This window comes from Leuciscus leuciscus (genome assembly GCF_965113295.1).
Source record: "Leuciscus leuciscus genome assembly, chromosome: 14".
Taxonomy (NCBI): domain Eukaryota; kingdom Metazoa; phylum Chordata; class Actinopteri; order Cypriniformes; family Leuciscidae; genus Leuciscus; species Leuciscus leuciscus.
The window spans coordinates 37,679,615-37,695,674 of NC_138738.1; the positions used below are offsets into that span (position 1 = coordinate 37,679,615).

The window sequence follows — 16,060 nt, forward strand, 5'->3', positions numbered from 1 at the left end:
ACCGTAAAAATTGTTGTTTAAACACTTATTAAATGTAGTGGTACTGTATAAAAATGTATCACTGTTTTCAACATTGATAATAATCGGAAATGTTTCTTGAGCATCAAATCATCATATCAGAATGATTCCTGAAGGATCATGTGACTTTGAAGACTGGAGTAATGATGCTGAAAATTCAGCTTGGATCACAGGAATAAATTTGTGTAAAAAAAAAAAAAAGTAATCATTTTCCACAATATTTTTGGTTTTATTTGTATTTTTGATCAAATAAATGCAGCCTTGGGCTTGGACTTCAATTTTTTTTACAAAAATATTTAGAGATCCCAAGCTTTGAGCAGTCGTGTAAATCAGTTAATGACAGATTCTTCCGGAAAGCGTGCACTTACTGACAAAAGGAAAAGTCATGAGATGCTGTATCTTTATCTCAGAGACGCCTTATTAAAAGACTCTCATATCTGCCAGAATGCCTCCATTTTTCTCTACACGTGACAACCAAGACTTTTTAAGACTTCAGGATCTTTAAGATTTTTTTTTCTTTCATTTAAAGCCATAATATTATTTCTTTTTCAGGACCCCTTTCACATAAGAACACTCACGTACCATATTCAAGAGATTCGTTTCTCGCTCTTCTCCGAACCTACAATTCTCTCTTAGTCCTAATGGCTTTTGGGCTGGCGGTGGGAATTCTAATGGAGTAGGATATAGAAGGAACGTTATCTGTGTTTTTAGAGAAAGAGTAAGTCAAGCTGCGGCCCATGGGAAAAGGTGCTGTATGGAGACTTTCTAAAGACACATCAACAAATCCCAGCCACTATCAACCCTATCAGGATACAGTCAAGCATACAGAACTGCTCTCCCACAACCTGTGCATGGATACAGATTCACTGAAAAATAGCCAGTGCTAAACGGTGGCAACAGAAATATCACAAGCAACTCCTGACGACCAGCTACACGTTGGTGACTTTTATTACAGCGCTGTGACCCGGGGATCCAAATAATGGAGGAAATGTCCTTGAGCTGAGTGAACTAGAGTCAGCTTTCATCATCATGGGAGACGGTCCTCAAGCAGAACAGAGACCAGATGTGTGCGGCATTTTCATTAGCATTCTGGAGATAACGGCGAGAAAGAGCTGCTTGACTGAACCCAAACCCATAGGAGACAAGGTGCCCATTCTGCAGCCCAGATTACACAATTAAGCACATCATTGAGTTCCTGTCAGTCGCCTGAGGAAACGCTACACTGGCTGTCTCACACACAGCTGCATTAAACACAAAGCCTCATCCGGCTCTACTCTCCACAACGCCAGTGCCGTTTCATGAGTACCTGCGCTGACAAACTTCTGTAAAAAAAGAAAAGTTGACTTAACCTAAAATGATAAGGCAACTTGCTGCACAGATTTTTTTGAGTTGACTCAACTAATAGAGTTTACTCAACTGGAGATGTTATAGTTGAGTCAACTCAACTATAGAGATGTTTTGGTTGAGTCAACTCAAAAAATCTGTGCAGCAAGTTGCCTTATCATTTTAGGTTAAGTCAACTTTTCTTTTTTTACAGTGCACTTAAGATTGGATTCAGCACTTTTACACTCATCAATCTTGTAAATCCATCCCTCTTCCATACATTGTAACATTGTTATGACAATAGTGTTATGACACCACGATAATGTTATCTATCTGCCTAACAGAGCAAAACTGCAAAGATGACTATAGTTTTGAAAGCATCAGTAAGAATGTGTTGAAACCTACAAAAAACTTCATCCCTGTTACAGCAAAAGTGCTTGATATTTATAGTTACATTATAGCTGTATAATTTCCAGCTTGTTTTTAACTGTGAACAAAAAAAAAAAAAACATATGTTTTAGCGTTTTTTATTTTAAAAGATTAAAAATATGTAGCTAAAAATAATAAAAATGCTCAGTCTTTTTTTGGTGGGGCAAGTAAAAAACAACAACAACTGGGCCAGCAATAAAACAAAGTCTTGTTTTTTGATCCCTGTCACTTATATTTAATATCAGTGTACAGAACACACACTGTGCTGCCCCCTACTGGTACATGTACTGCAGGTCTACATCTAATAATCATCTTTTAAAATATGCATGACTGATTTTTTTTTATCAGACGACTTTCTTTTTGTTTTGTTTTTTGCATTTTCGGAGCTATTTTAAAGAAAAAACTGTGGAATAGACTTAAACATGTTAAAAATGGAACTGAGAATGCGGATGCAAATGAACCAAATTAGTCACAATATTTGATAAATACATTTAATAAAAAATAAATAAATAGAGAATGCAGTTTTGTTTGTGAGCTTGTTGGTCATGTGCTGTATGAGTGGTCAAGTTTTTTGCATGTCTTACAAGCTTTTCCTGGTACACCATGTGACGCAGCCATTTGAAGTCCATGGGTTTGAAGGCGGAGAAGACGAAAAGCGAGCTCTTCTCGTAGCGCTCGGGTTTCTGGATGGCTCCTTCAGGGTATGTGATGCGCATGGTGGTCTTCGTGCCCACGTCCTTCTCGAACCCGGCGACTGGAGCCTCGTTCAGTCTGAACCATGAGGACAAATATCAACATGAAATCCAAATCTGAGATCCATCAGTGAACATTATTAAATGTTAATGCTTATTTTCATAATTATACATCAAATGTATTAACTTGTTACCCTTCTGAAACAACAACTGATTTCTGTTAATATGCCAAATATCAAGTAGTGAAAGGAATTTTTGTTTTTTTTATTAACTTACCGTACAACAACATCATATTGATCGATTTTGGAGCCCAAGGACTTATTGAACAGAATGCCTCCATTGCCAATAATAATACACTTCTTACAACTTAAACTGCAGGAGACAAATACAAAACGTGATTATAGCAACTGATCAACTACAGCATTACAAGTAGAAAGCATGAAAACAGGAAGTGTTAATATATAAGATATTGTTTATCATGTAATACACAGATGATGTGTTTGGTGGATAGTTCATGTAATAGAATAAAAGGAGTGAATGCTGTTGTGTTCTGGTGTTTATGTGGACGTTAATTACCTGTCTAGTTCTGAACCCAGCGAATAGCTATTTGTAGCTGATAAAATATGATCGATGATCTTTTCTGTGGACAGATATAACAGATATTTACTCGTTTAGATTGAAAGACTGTAGAAAGTGCATCAAGAGCTGTGCCAAATACACAGAAATAACTTTCAACAGAAATGACACTGGTGTACGGGATCCTATGATGGGCCACGTCGCAGATTCACCCATTCACCAGTAGCCATTTGCTTTTATACAACTCAACTCAACTGACTAAAGATGAAAATAAAATATCTAAGTGAAACCCAAAAAAGATCATAGAAAATAGTGCTAAATTACAAAAAAAAAAAGCAGGCTTTGATGCACTGTGTGTTACTGTAAGAGCAGATGCAGACAAATGGCTAAAAAATAAAATTTGCAGTCTTTAGGCTTGGTCTTTGCTGAAACACTTATTATTATTATTATTATTATTTTGCACAAACATAGTTGCCAGTTCTGCTAATGGTCAGCTTGACTGTCTCAAGCTCTACTCAAAATGTAGCCTAAAAAGCCAATAAGTCGAGTTTTTTTTTCTTCTTTTTTTTACTGTGAATGCATACATACATTTTGCTTAGGCCTATATCATTTGATGCACCGAAATTACCAGCCATTTTTGTTTTCGCCCGAAATGGTTTTGGAGAACCGAAATCAGTGAGGTTTAATCAGAGCTTCTCCGATGGCACGCTTCGACTGAATCGTGGATAAACCACAAACATATAAGATAATGATATGGATTCTCAAGATCAATATTTTAGTCTGTGCTGTTTTCAGTTCATGAATGAACAAAACTTTGCTTTCTCCTTTTTAATGTAATGGAACAAATGTTTTTCCATTGATCTTCAACATATATTGCAAAGTAATGTGTCACATGTCTATATTGTCAATGTGTGAAACAAGATATATGTGTGTGCGTGCCTGGGGAGGGGCTGGGTGTGACGCTTCAGGAACATATGGGACAGGATCTTTGACTCTAGTATTCAACAGTTTGTGTCTTTAGATATAGAAACTTGAACAGCAATGAGTCCCTTATCTATATGGGTCAAAGAAACAGTCGCTGGGAAGGAACCTTGAAACAGGGTATAAAGCCTGCCCATCTCTTCCCGTCTGTGTGTCACTCACCCTACAGCGTAACTTCTGTGTGGTAGACTGAGCCTTCTTGCAAGAATAAATACTTTTAAAAGACCATTTGATTCAGAGTGTCTCTTACGCAGTGATAATTGTTAAATTTTTGCCACAACAGAAAACAAAGCCTGTCTCGAGTTTAAAATTCTGTCAATTAGGGGTGTTTATGTGTTAGGATGTGAATAAGTATGTAGATCTAGAATTAATGTTGTATGTGTTTCTGTGTGGTAGTGATTGTTGCAAAAAGGAAAAAAATCTATAAAAATATTTGTATAATAAAATTCTGTCAATTTTATTATGTAATTCAAACAATAGGCTAAATGTAGCTTTGGTGCTCTTATCAAGCGGCACAGCGTCTCAAGCGTATACCGATCATCTCCTCTATTACACAACTAATTAAAGATGAATAAACAGAAGGAATGTTAAAAGATACATTACAACTTACCGAAATGTATCATGTCTCACGTAACTTCTCAAGTGTTTCAACCACAGAAAGATGTTAAGAAAACGGCTTGAGAACAATATGGTCACGTAATGTTACATTTACCACAGAAAAGCCATAATTAAATATATTAAGCCACAATTAACCATAGAAAAGAGCATATTGCTAAATATATGCAGCACTGTCCATATTCATTATATTTTGAATAAACCTGTAAGATTTATGTTGCTTATTTAATGTATATTTGAATAAGTCTATCATGAAAATAAGTTATTACAGCCATCGTTTAAATGTTTATGTTAACCAACAAACTGGAGTAGAAACAATTATATTATATTAATGTTTATATAAAACTGCCTTATGTAGACCACATTTTAAAAGTTGATGTAACTTTTATTTGTTTGTTGAATTTTTTAATAAAGTTTATTTAATCAATTGGTTAATCAAATGTATTTTTGTTTTCCAAGAAGGTTTATGGCTGAATTAATATTTTAATTTCCGTTTCGGTACAAAAAAATAAAAGATGGTGCATTACTAAAACACATTAAATTAATTAAGAAGTCTAATATTAATACAATTACACACAAAACAAAAACTACTGAAGTAACCTCCTGCTATTGTTAAAACAACAATTAAATTGGAGTTCATAAAATGTATTCCTGCCGGGATTTTAGTCCGAATAAAATGAACTAGTCTATACAAATCACTACATGCATTCGGCTTTATAGTCAATGGCTATTATAGGCTTATATATACTGTTATTAATAATAACACTGAATGCATCAATGCAATGATAATTCACTGCATGCTAAATCAAATTCTCGTATGAGAAATAACTATATTGTGACACATACGTGTTGAAAATCAGAAAATTACTCAATGTGTGTTGTGGTGAAATGAGCTGTTTCCAAACATTAGCGCAATCTTTTCCACTTAAATTTAAAATTATGCATAATATGATTCAATATTAATCATACCTTCACCATCCCTTCTTCCTGAGCACTTTTTGCATACTATGTTTATGCAGTATTATTTAAGACAATATTAATCTAGTCGTACATGCCATTTAGGGTTGAAGATCTATGTGTGAATGTGGGATTACATTAAAAGGGACATTTCTAAAGCGGCACAGTCTCACGCTAACATGAACAATGGCTGTGGCCTCCTGGGAAAGATCCTACATCACACACACTCAAGAATGAGGAAAACCCCCCAAGTTTAAAAAGCCATTTATCTTCTGCACAATCCCCATTGTTCTATTTTTAGTCAAACCGAAAGGCCTTCCACCGGGAAACAAGCTCTTTATGCTAAAGATAATAGAGCAGGATTTGAATGTGAAGTCCACAACAACAAAACCACTGATCCGCGTCATTTTTAGATCATTTTATTAGTCCGCCTGCCTAGATCACTTGGAAAAGTAATAGCACACATTTCCTGAAAAAGCCATGCTTTTTAAGGTATCATTCACGTCTGCAGCACACAAAGTTTAAGGAGTCTGTTCAAAAGCATCTCAACATCACATTAGAGCACACTAGACAGCAGTAATTCCCACACACACACACACACACACACACGTAATTCACACATAAGTGTTTCTGCTGAAAGGCACGGCTTGAGAAATGTCAGCAGAGTGGATGAAGAGACGCTGACAGTTTTGTTCTTAACATCCCACACCATCTGCCAAAGCAGCTAAACTGAGGAAAACTCATCACTTAACGAGCTCGTTTGTGATTTAATCAGTGCTGGAAGGTAATTACACACAAACCCTCAAGGCCAGAGATGAATTTACGCGATTACAATTACAATTACGGGTGCCAAAATTATGTAATCGTAAAAAAAATTAAATCACTTACATTTTTCTGTGTGCTTAAGATGTGTATTTGTTTGTCTTTCTACAGCTTATTTTAAAGGTGCAGTGTGTAATATTTAGAGGCATCTAGTGGTGAGGTTGCGAATTGCACCCAACAGAAGTTACGGTGGCCGACAGGAAGTGATGTCGTCGTCTGAGACAGCAGAGAGTAGCCAGTTCAGCAATAAGGTTTCTTTACAAAGATAAGAAATTAGGTTTACTTAATTATTCAGTAAATTCAGTAAATTATTCAGTTATTCAGTAAAACGATGTTATTATGAATATTATTGTTACTTGTTCATCATTGTGTCACTATCATCTGCAAATTTCTTAGTCTTTTCAAAGAGTGTGGCCACCGAGGGTATTTGTGATGTAGTTGGGGTACTTTTAACCAATGTTGTTTTGCGGTACTCTATGTTCAATTGGATGTTGTGATTTTAGGTGGTGTATCAAACCTGTTGTCGAAAAGTTCTTTGGCACCGCACCCCCTCTTGAGATTTTTGCAGAACAAATGTTACATATTGCAACTTTAGTGTCCTCATCTGAAACTTTAAAATACTTCCATACCGCTGACATGCTTAAACTTTGATAGGCAGATGCGTGATAACAGCTCGACCGTGAGTGAAACCTAAGCGCTCGCACACGGATGGGAGGGGCGGGTGACATTCATTTTCGGTTTACGTTTTCGGCTGTTTTTTTTATTTCGGCCCGAAACCGATAATGCCATTTTCGGCAGCCGAAATTTCGGTGCATCCCTACATAAAGCTATTCAAAACATCATTCAATGTAAATTATGATAATTGTAGTTAATAATCGCAATTACAATGTCAAGGGAATAATTGACAGTTATAATTTTTGTCATAATCGTGCAGCCCTACAATAAACCATAATATAATAATATAATGGCTTCAAGTTCAGAACGACGATGTACAGCAGGAGTGTAGAAGACATCCTGATAAATCAAGGATCATTATCATAACCCTTATCATAAAAACTGATTTTAAACAAAGAAAGAAATACCTTGTGTTCTCACTCCAAAAGGAGGCGGGTAAAAGCTGATCTTTGATAGCCGCTTAAAATTCGGATCAAGGAACATGGGAGCTGGTTTTAAAAACCTAAAAGAACAAATAAAAAGACAAAGAGAGAGAAAACAAGTTAAAACAAGCACGAGTCTCACACTAATCACTCCACAGCCCACATGAGAAAAGGGGTGCGATACCGATAACCGGTGGAATATTTGATAGGATTATGGGGCTCGCATAACCCATAATCCACTGGCTACCAGTGTGTTTATCAGTTCGTAAGAGATGAGCCCTGGAATGTCTGAAGAAGTCCAGCCTAAACTTGACCTTTTCTCAAAACAAGCAAAGACTTATAAGGAGCTGAGCTCGCCAAGATACTCATCATCTACAGACACTAAGATACACTTCTGAAAAGTAGTTAACTACACAATATACAGGTTATTTAAGCAATATTACACTTCCCTAAGAAGAGAATATAGAAGGAATATAAGAAAAACTGCATCATGAGACCAGGTCAAAAATAATTGGCTTTATTGTTCTGTGAACCTACACCTACAATCATTTATACAGCTAATCTCGCTTTCCAGACACAAACACCACCTGGCAAAGCTGTATTTCATGGAGAAACGCCCTGATTTTGGTCAACATCGTCCACCTGATACAACTATCCACAGCCCAAACTACGCTGAACATTTCACTGGCTGACAAAACAGCACCTGAACACGTCCGTCACGTCGTCCGCAGCTGCCCGACCCCTGGTGTAATGTGCTAATGACACAGGTGGTGCGCTGTACTCCAGTTCCCATGACCACAATACTCTGCGCTTCTTCACAGCCCAGCCGCCTAAGTGAAGGTGACACACACTCCCGCTGTTTCTCACCGGCTCCAACTTCCAAAAGCGTACGACGCTCGTGAGAAAAGTTAGTGAACCGACCCTTCATGAGTATCAGGATTACCGCATTCAAGACGCCTAAACCATTCATGCTATAATGAAGGCCAGATTTCAGACTATTTTATTTACTGCCATGTCAGCATTCAAAGCTATTTTCATGGTAAAAATTTAATTGCAAAAATAAAAAATATCATATAAATACAATAAAATAAAATAGCATTCTGCTTGTATTAAGTCCGGGACAATAAGGAAACAGATTAGCGAATCTTACAAAACATGCATAAAGTTGGGTCTTCACCTTTAAGCAAAAAAGCATGGGTCAAACTTGTGCGACCCGTACGACATCTGGTGTAGACCACTTGATCAAGTCTAGTTTTAAGAGTGATAAAAAGTCTGTTTTGAAATGAAAGTCTGTTCAGGGTGAGTTTCATATCGCTTATTATTCCTGCACATATTCCACTCTTCTTTTTTTTCCTCGTTTAAGGGCCATATTTTCACAGAACTAATGTTGAAAATGAAGGTTTCAGCAGGTGTTTCAACTTCCTCAGATGTAGGTTTGACCTGCTCACAACATACAACAAAGCGGACAGAGAGTGTTTCTTCAGGGCTTGACTTTACTTTTTTCCTCCCAAGTTGAAAAATTCAGGAGCGCAATGAAAATGTATCAAATAATGTGTTTGTCCTTAAAGGGACACAAGGAGACATTTACAAGCAAAATATTTCTATCCATATATATTTTTTGAGGTATATATAAACTTGAATAAAATGATTATTGTGCCGATACTAGTCAAATCTACTTGTTGAATAATGTGTTAAATTACGCCGTCTTTCCCTCCAGTGACTTGCAGGACTTTTATTTATAAACAAGCTTGAGATTCACATGGACTCTTATTTTGAAATGTCTACGCTTTATTATTGCATGCTGCTATGTACTCTTACAACCAAGTACAACCAAAATGTTGTAAAATTGTCCAACATTTTACAATATAAACACCATAAAGTATGTAGAACATGCAACAAGTGCTATTTTTTCTACTTTGAAATATGCAGCACTCATATTATTTAGGATGAAATCATACTTTTGAAGTTTAATAATCACATTAAGCCATATCGCAATTCCTGTTTTTCCATCTCCAAATTTAAGACCTCTTAAAATCATCATTAAGATGTTTGTTATACCATTAAAGATGATTATAACTTGGTAACACTATTTTAAGGTGACGCGGTGACACGTTAGTATATGTACTTACTGTTCAACAGACCAGAGTCAATTACTCCGCTTTTACTACGGTTACCACACCTCAAGACATTGTTCAGATATTGTTTTTCAAGACATTTGTCAGGCTTTAGTCCGTAAAACGTTCTTGTTTGTAAGACTAATTTCTTACGCATCTCATCCCACGCCTCCGTTGCCAATTCCAAAACCTGAATTGATAGCAGACAAATACCCGAGTGTGTGCGTCTCTCAACAGTGTTCGACAGCAGCGTCTCTACTAGTAGCAAAACTGTACGTTTATCAGCTTCAAGAACAGCGCAGTTAACACCTCACTAGTGAGAAATGTGACCCTGGATCATAAACCAGTCACGAGTCGCACTGGTATATTTGTAGCAATAGCCAACAAATACATTGTGTGGGTCAAAATTTTCACTTTTTCTTTTATGCCAAAAATCATTAGGATATGAAGTAAAGATCATGTTCAATCAAGATATTTTGTAAATTTCCTACCGTAAATATATAAAACATATATTTTTGTGAGTGAATGCAGCACAATCGTGAACATAAATGAACAACTTTAAAGGAGATTTTCTCTATGTTTTGATTTTTTTGCGCCCCTCAGATTCCAGATTTTCAATAGTTGTATCTCGGCCAAATATTGTCCTATCCTAACAAACCATACATCAATGGAAAGCTTATTTATTAAGCTTCCGAGTGATGTATAAATCTCAATTTATCTTGTGGTCCAGGGTCACAAATGTCATGTAGCTTTACTATTTTTCTGATAAAATCATCAGAGCAGCGCTGACAACACATTTCTGTGTGAGTGTGTGTCTGTACTGTATGAGCAGGAGAGAGAGAGTAATAATAAAACGTAATTTTGTCACAAAAAACATGGAAATAATTTGACGTTTTTATGCGTTTTCATGACCTGGACCAGGAACCAGAAAACAAATAATGTCAATTCAGACTTTTTAACTGCAGAACCAGCAAAGACGTTTCCTTTCTAGATCTGACACTGTTCGTATGCTCTCAAATTCAGCCTCAAAGGAGTCTAGAGTCCTGGAAGGATTCAGATGATCCATAAACCGCGGTTTATATTAATCTCAGAGGCTCTTGCGGCAAACCGAAACCTTTGCGTGTCAGTCGTGTGTATCAGAAGCGCCGCTCTCTCACGCACTGGGAGCCCAGAGGAGCACAGCACACCCAAAAAAAGATCCTGATGCTAGTGATGCGCTCTGTGGAGTGAAATATGCCTTAAATCAACACATAAAGAGCATTCACTGTGGGGAATCTTCTCAAACACTAAATTATTTAAAAGGGAAAGAAATATTTCATTTATGCCACTCTGAGCTCCTCTCCAGAGCATTGCATGGCAAAACATCCTCACGGTGTAATGGGTTTAAAACAAACTACACAACACAAATACAGTAATGCTTATAAAAAGAAAGGACAAGTCTTACACACACAAAAAAAAACTGTGATAAGTGTCTGTCTTTGTTCTCACCCCTGAAAACCATTGCATCGCTGGTTACCAGTGTAAGAATTGTTCTGGCCTCTTTCAAGATGATTTCATGGTTTATCTGCAACAATAACCAGTAACTGACCAGCATTGCCGGTGCAGAACCAATACAAAAATCTTGCAATTTCTCAGAAAGGTCAACATGACTTTTTTCACTTTCATGTTTCAGAACTTAAAGTTATTCATCTTAGTCTAAACTATTTTGTTAATAGCAGAAGAACGAGGTGCGTGTCTGCATGCGCATTTATAATAATATAATATAATATATCTGATATTGTGAACTTCCTGTTTTTCAAAATGTATGGTGAGATCAGCTTACTTTGGATAGATTAATGTCATCTTGGCCTCTGTATAACCCGGTTTACACTCTCCTTTACTGAGGTTACCGTATTTATACTGCAGCTCCAGGGGCCTGTGAACCAACGACAGAAGAACAACTTGAATGCAAAGGACAAGATAAGAGGATAAAAACAGCAAATCCTTGAACCTTTATGATCAGGCATATGGTGGCACCAAAAATATTTGGACCCCTCTGTCACTCTTAAAATGTGAATGTCATTGCATAGTAAAATGTCACAGGAAGTGGCAATCGTAACGAGATGTTGCTCATGTAGTGGATGTATGAGGTCAGTTCTTCACAAGCTCACACAGAGGGTTTTGTGCAGTTCATCACACATATGAGCGTGTATCACCTCATACCTCTAACAGTTCACAGCCACAGTGTCACAATACTATGCGTCTTCATTTTCAACACTACATTCAGTCCTTTGCCACTTTAAATCTAACAAACTTTCTTTTGTGAATTGAGCTTGTGCCGTCTTTAATCACAATAAATGCATGACTTAAGTGTCCAAATATTTGTGTGGCCATCAAAATATCCAAAGTGACAGGAGGGTTGTATTTCCCAACAAGAACTAACTAGTACTATTCAAAAGTTTAGGGCTTCACGATTAAAAATAATAATAATAATAATAATAATGTTTTTATTCAGCAAGGGTGCATTACATTGATCAAAAGTGACAGTAAAGACTTTCTATTCATTAAAGAATCCTGATCACGGTTTAATCAGCATATTATAATGATCTCTGAAGGATCATGTGACACTGAAGACTGGAGGAATGATGCTGAAAAAGTAAAAAGTCATTTAAAATTTTAATAATACTATACAATATTAATGTTTTTACTGTATTTTTGATCAAATAAATGCCAATTTCCTCCCAAAAAACATAAAAAATCTTACCGAACTCAAACTTTTAAACAGTAGTGTAAAAAACTGGTCCTAGTTATCAAAACCACATCATTTTGTGAAATCTGAAATCTGAGGTCCATAGATGGTTGCAAGTTAAATGAACATAACATTTAATTCCTTAGAAAAATCAGGGGAATTAATTTAAAATGCTCCAGAGCATATTTATTTTTAAGATAATGAATTTTCCTGGGAATGAATCAGCTTCATATTGGTCATATTAACATCCATAAAACGAAACTCTCAGATGAATCTTCCTATATGCTTCGGGGTCTGGAGAGAAGGGGGATGTACAGCGAATAAGCTTGCTCGACGACATGACAACCTGTTTGAGGAGTCGTTTATTTTACATAAGCGCCAGTATATAAACCCACTAATTCACAGGCCGGCAAATGGAAACTTTCTAGTAAGTTTACATCAATACTGAGAGTGCTGGACACATAAAGATGACCTGTTGACAGTGCCATTTATACAGGTGGGCGTTAATGGTAATAAGAGAGGTCGAGCCATGTTTTATTTCGGGTAAACGGACCTCCCATATAGATACAATCAGGACTGTTAAAGCAGACAAGGCTGGATGAGAGCCAAGACATCATTCTTTAAAAATGCTTTAGGGCGCCATTAATTATCCTTCCAAAGTAAAGCTCAAATAAACAACAGGCCAAGTTATTAAGAGAGACAAATTGCTGGACAGTACAGGCCAAAGTGAACTCAAACATACATGCATACTTTAAAGATCTGTTGCAAAACCTAGTGAGCAGTCTTGCCCTATATAGGGAGCTGACTTCTAAGGCAACATCATAACTAACTGAAATGAAATGTTTTGGAAAACTCTTCATAGACAATTCTGTGTGTCATATAAATAGCGCATCTTCATGAGTTCAAGTGTATGTTAAAACACACAGGCTTGAATTACTTGTCATTACTTTGTAACCTGAACTCCACAAATGATTATATGAAACATGTAAGCATCATATGTTATAGTTAGCACATTATAGTTACCACATGAGCATTTATTACTAATGAAGCACTTTTTTTCAGTTTAATAATCAAATATTTAATCAATCAAATTTATTTAATAAATCAACACTCAAGTAAAAACTGAGTTGTAAATAAAGATTTAAATTGCATTGATTATGTTTCTACTCCAGTTCGTTGTTGAAATATAAACATTTGAACTGTGGCTGTGATAAAAAAAAAAAAGATGCATAAAAATACATTTCATACAAATTTTGGGTGAAATAGTCCATTTAAATTAGACCTAAAAAATAAAAAAATAAAAAATTTGATGTAAAACCAATGGATTTTTATGGAGTCAATATAGGGCCATATATATCTGCAAAATAAAACAATGTTTTGCAAACAAAAAAAAATGTTTTGCAAAAAAAAAAAATGTTTTGCAAATAAAAATAAGAGTATTGAGAATTTTTTTTGCTTTTTTGCAAGTAAAAAAAAAATTATTGCAAAAGAAAAGTTAACCACTGAGAGAAAAAATAAAGTTTAGCAAAGTAAAACTTCAGCAGCATTGACTTTGCAACACATATTTCCCTTTGCGCCGCTCCTTTAAATCCGCGTTTCAGTCATCTGTGCCTCTGCGGCGCAAGCTTTCCTTTGCGCTTCATTTTTCTTTGCGCCTCGCTTTGTGTCCCTGATTTGACGTGGGGGGAGGGGTCAAGAGGTTGGGGTGTGTACAAGGGACGAAGGCGCGTCCCTCTCGTAACGTCATCAGCGCGAGCCCCAGACTATTATTGTCAATAATACATACGTGATCCATCACCCGGGCTGCGTTCCAGTCCAAAATTGTCATGCCCTTCACTCGCTAACTTCCCTCCGTCTCGTTCACTCGGATGTACGTCATTGCGAGTGCTCACTACTGGCGGAAACTGCAATGGGCTGAAATGGAACGTCCTAAGCCCTTGATCACTTGGAATCAGCTGTGGAGTTGATTTATTATTTACATTTTGTTTCCCTTTAAGAATTTGTTTAATGCAGCATCCAAATGTTTATAGGTGTGTTTGGGTTGTTTTAAATTAAAAATATATATTATTAATATATCATAAGAGTTGTCTGTTGTGGTGGTGATTAGATGAGATATGTGGTGACGTCACAATCTTACTGCATTGTGGGACATATAGGTGCCTGAAGTGTACATTGAAGCAGACTCGCTCCCTCGGTCAAAATCGAGGGAACGAGGGTCTGTCCATATAAACTTCCCTCGTCCACTTCACGAAGTGGAACGCACTTCAAAATGGCGGCAGGGATTCCCCCAAGGGGAAGTGCTTAGGGAAGTTCGCAAGTGCGTGTCTAAAAGTGGACTGGAACGCAGCCTCACATGTCTCTGCTCCGCCATTTCGATCGATCCAGTCGGTCTGGGGCTCGCGCTGATGACGTTACGAGAGGGACGCGCCTTCGTCCCTTGTACACACCCCAACCTCTTGACCCCTCCCCCCACGTCAAATCAGGGACACAAAGCGAGGCGCAAAGAAAAATGAAGCGCAAAGGAAAGCTTGCGCCGCAGAGGCACAGATGACTGAAACGCGGATTTAAAGGAGCGGCGCAAAGGGAAATATGTGTTGCAAAGTCAATGCTGCTGAAGTTTTACTTTGCTAAACTTTATTTTTTCTCTCAGTGGTTAACTTTTCTTTTGCAATAATTTTTTTTTTACTTGCAAAAAAGCAAAAAAAAATCTCAATACTCTTATTTTTATTTGCAAAACATTTTTTTTTTTGCAAAACATTTTTTTTTTTTGCAAAACATTGTTTTATTTTGCAGATATATATGGCCCTATATTGACTCCATAGATTTTCTGTTTGAGCAGATTTTATGGGATTGCCTGGGAAATATGTGATGCTATTTTAAATAGCTCTAAATAACTTTTCTGGTTGGGAGTGTGTGTAGACATGCTGCCTATGTAGAAAACTCACTCGGTTTTGGAACAGAACCTTACGCTCATGTAGATCCCACACACTCAATGTGTTACTTACAGTTTTCTGTCGAGCTTGGTAACAAACCCCTGCTTGTCGTACTCTAAAGAGAGAGAAATATAATAAATCAACAGTTTATAACCCTGAGAGAGAGAGAGAGAGAGAGAGAGAGAGAGAGAGAGAGAGAGAGAGAGAGAGCGAGAGAGAGCGAGAGAGAGCGAGAGAGAGAGAGAGAGAGAGAGAGAGAGAGAGAGAGAGTGAGAGAGAGTGAGAGAGAGTGAGAGAGAGAGAGAGAGAGAGAGAGAGAGAGAGAGAGAGAGAGAGAGAGAGAGAGTGTTAAAGCCAATAGGAAGGGACGGAAATATTATGGCAGAAATTAATCTCTGTTGTTAAGGAAAGAGAGAGATTACTCTTGTAGTTAAACAGAAAGAGATGTGAGAGGCTGCTTTCTCTGTATAGACCAACATAGGCGGTGCGTTTGACAGTTAGAAGCACAAAAAAACAATATTAACACACAATTTAATATGTATCTTCAGCTAAACCGCATTGGCTATCTGCATTTACTCTGAATAGCTAGGAAGCAAAAGCGTAAAAGCAAACACTGCAGAGCACATTTGTTTGCACAATGCAAGTACGCATAGCCTTAGTAGAGCAATAGTTTTAGAAGAATCTTGATTAGATAGCTGGTTAAAGCTTTATTTATATGTTTATTTATAGAATTTGGACTTTTAATTTCTGACTACAAAATACTTAGTATTTAGTA

The 16,060-nt window shown here is 36.9% G+C and overlaps 1 protein-coding gene across 1 annotated transcript in view; it reads right to left on the reverse strand.

Moving 5' to 3' along the window:
• st3gal3a (ST3 beta-galactoside alpha-2,3-sialyltransferase 3a) overlaps positions 1-15,491 on the reverse strand; it is a 30,616-nt gene extending 15,125 nt beyond the window's left edge. The window contains exons 1-6 of the mRNA XM_082136231.1: positions 15,358-15,491; positions 11,447-11,539; positions 7,496-7,590; positions 3,039-3,102; positions 2,739-2,834; positions 2,355-2,541 (exon numbers count right to left, since the gene is read on the reverse strand). Of these exons, the coding sequence (XP_081992357.1) occupies positions 2,355-2,541; positions 2,739-2,834; positions 3,039-3,102; positions 7,496-7,590; positions 11,447-11,466 (462 nt within the window). The 5' untranslated portion in view covers positions 11,467-11,539; positions 15,358-15,491. The remainder of the gene's footprint in view (positions 1-2,354; positions 2,542-2,738; positions 2,835-3,038; positions 3,103-7,495; positions 7,591-11,446; positions 11,540-15,357) is intronic.
• Positions 15,492-16,060: the final 569 nt, after the last annotated feature.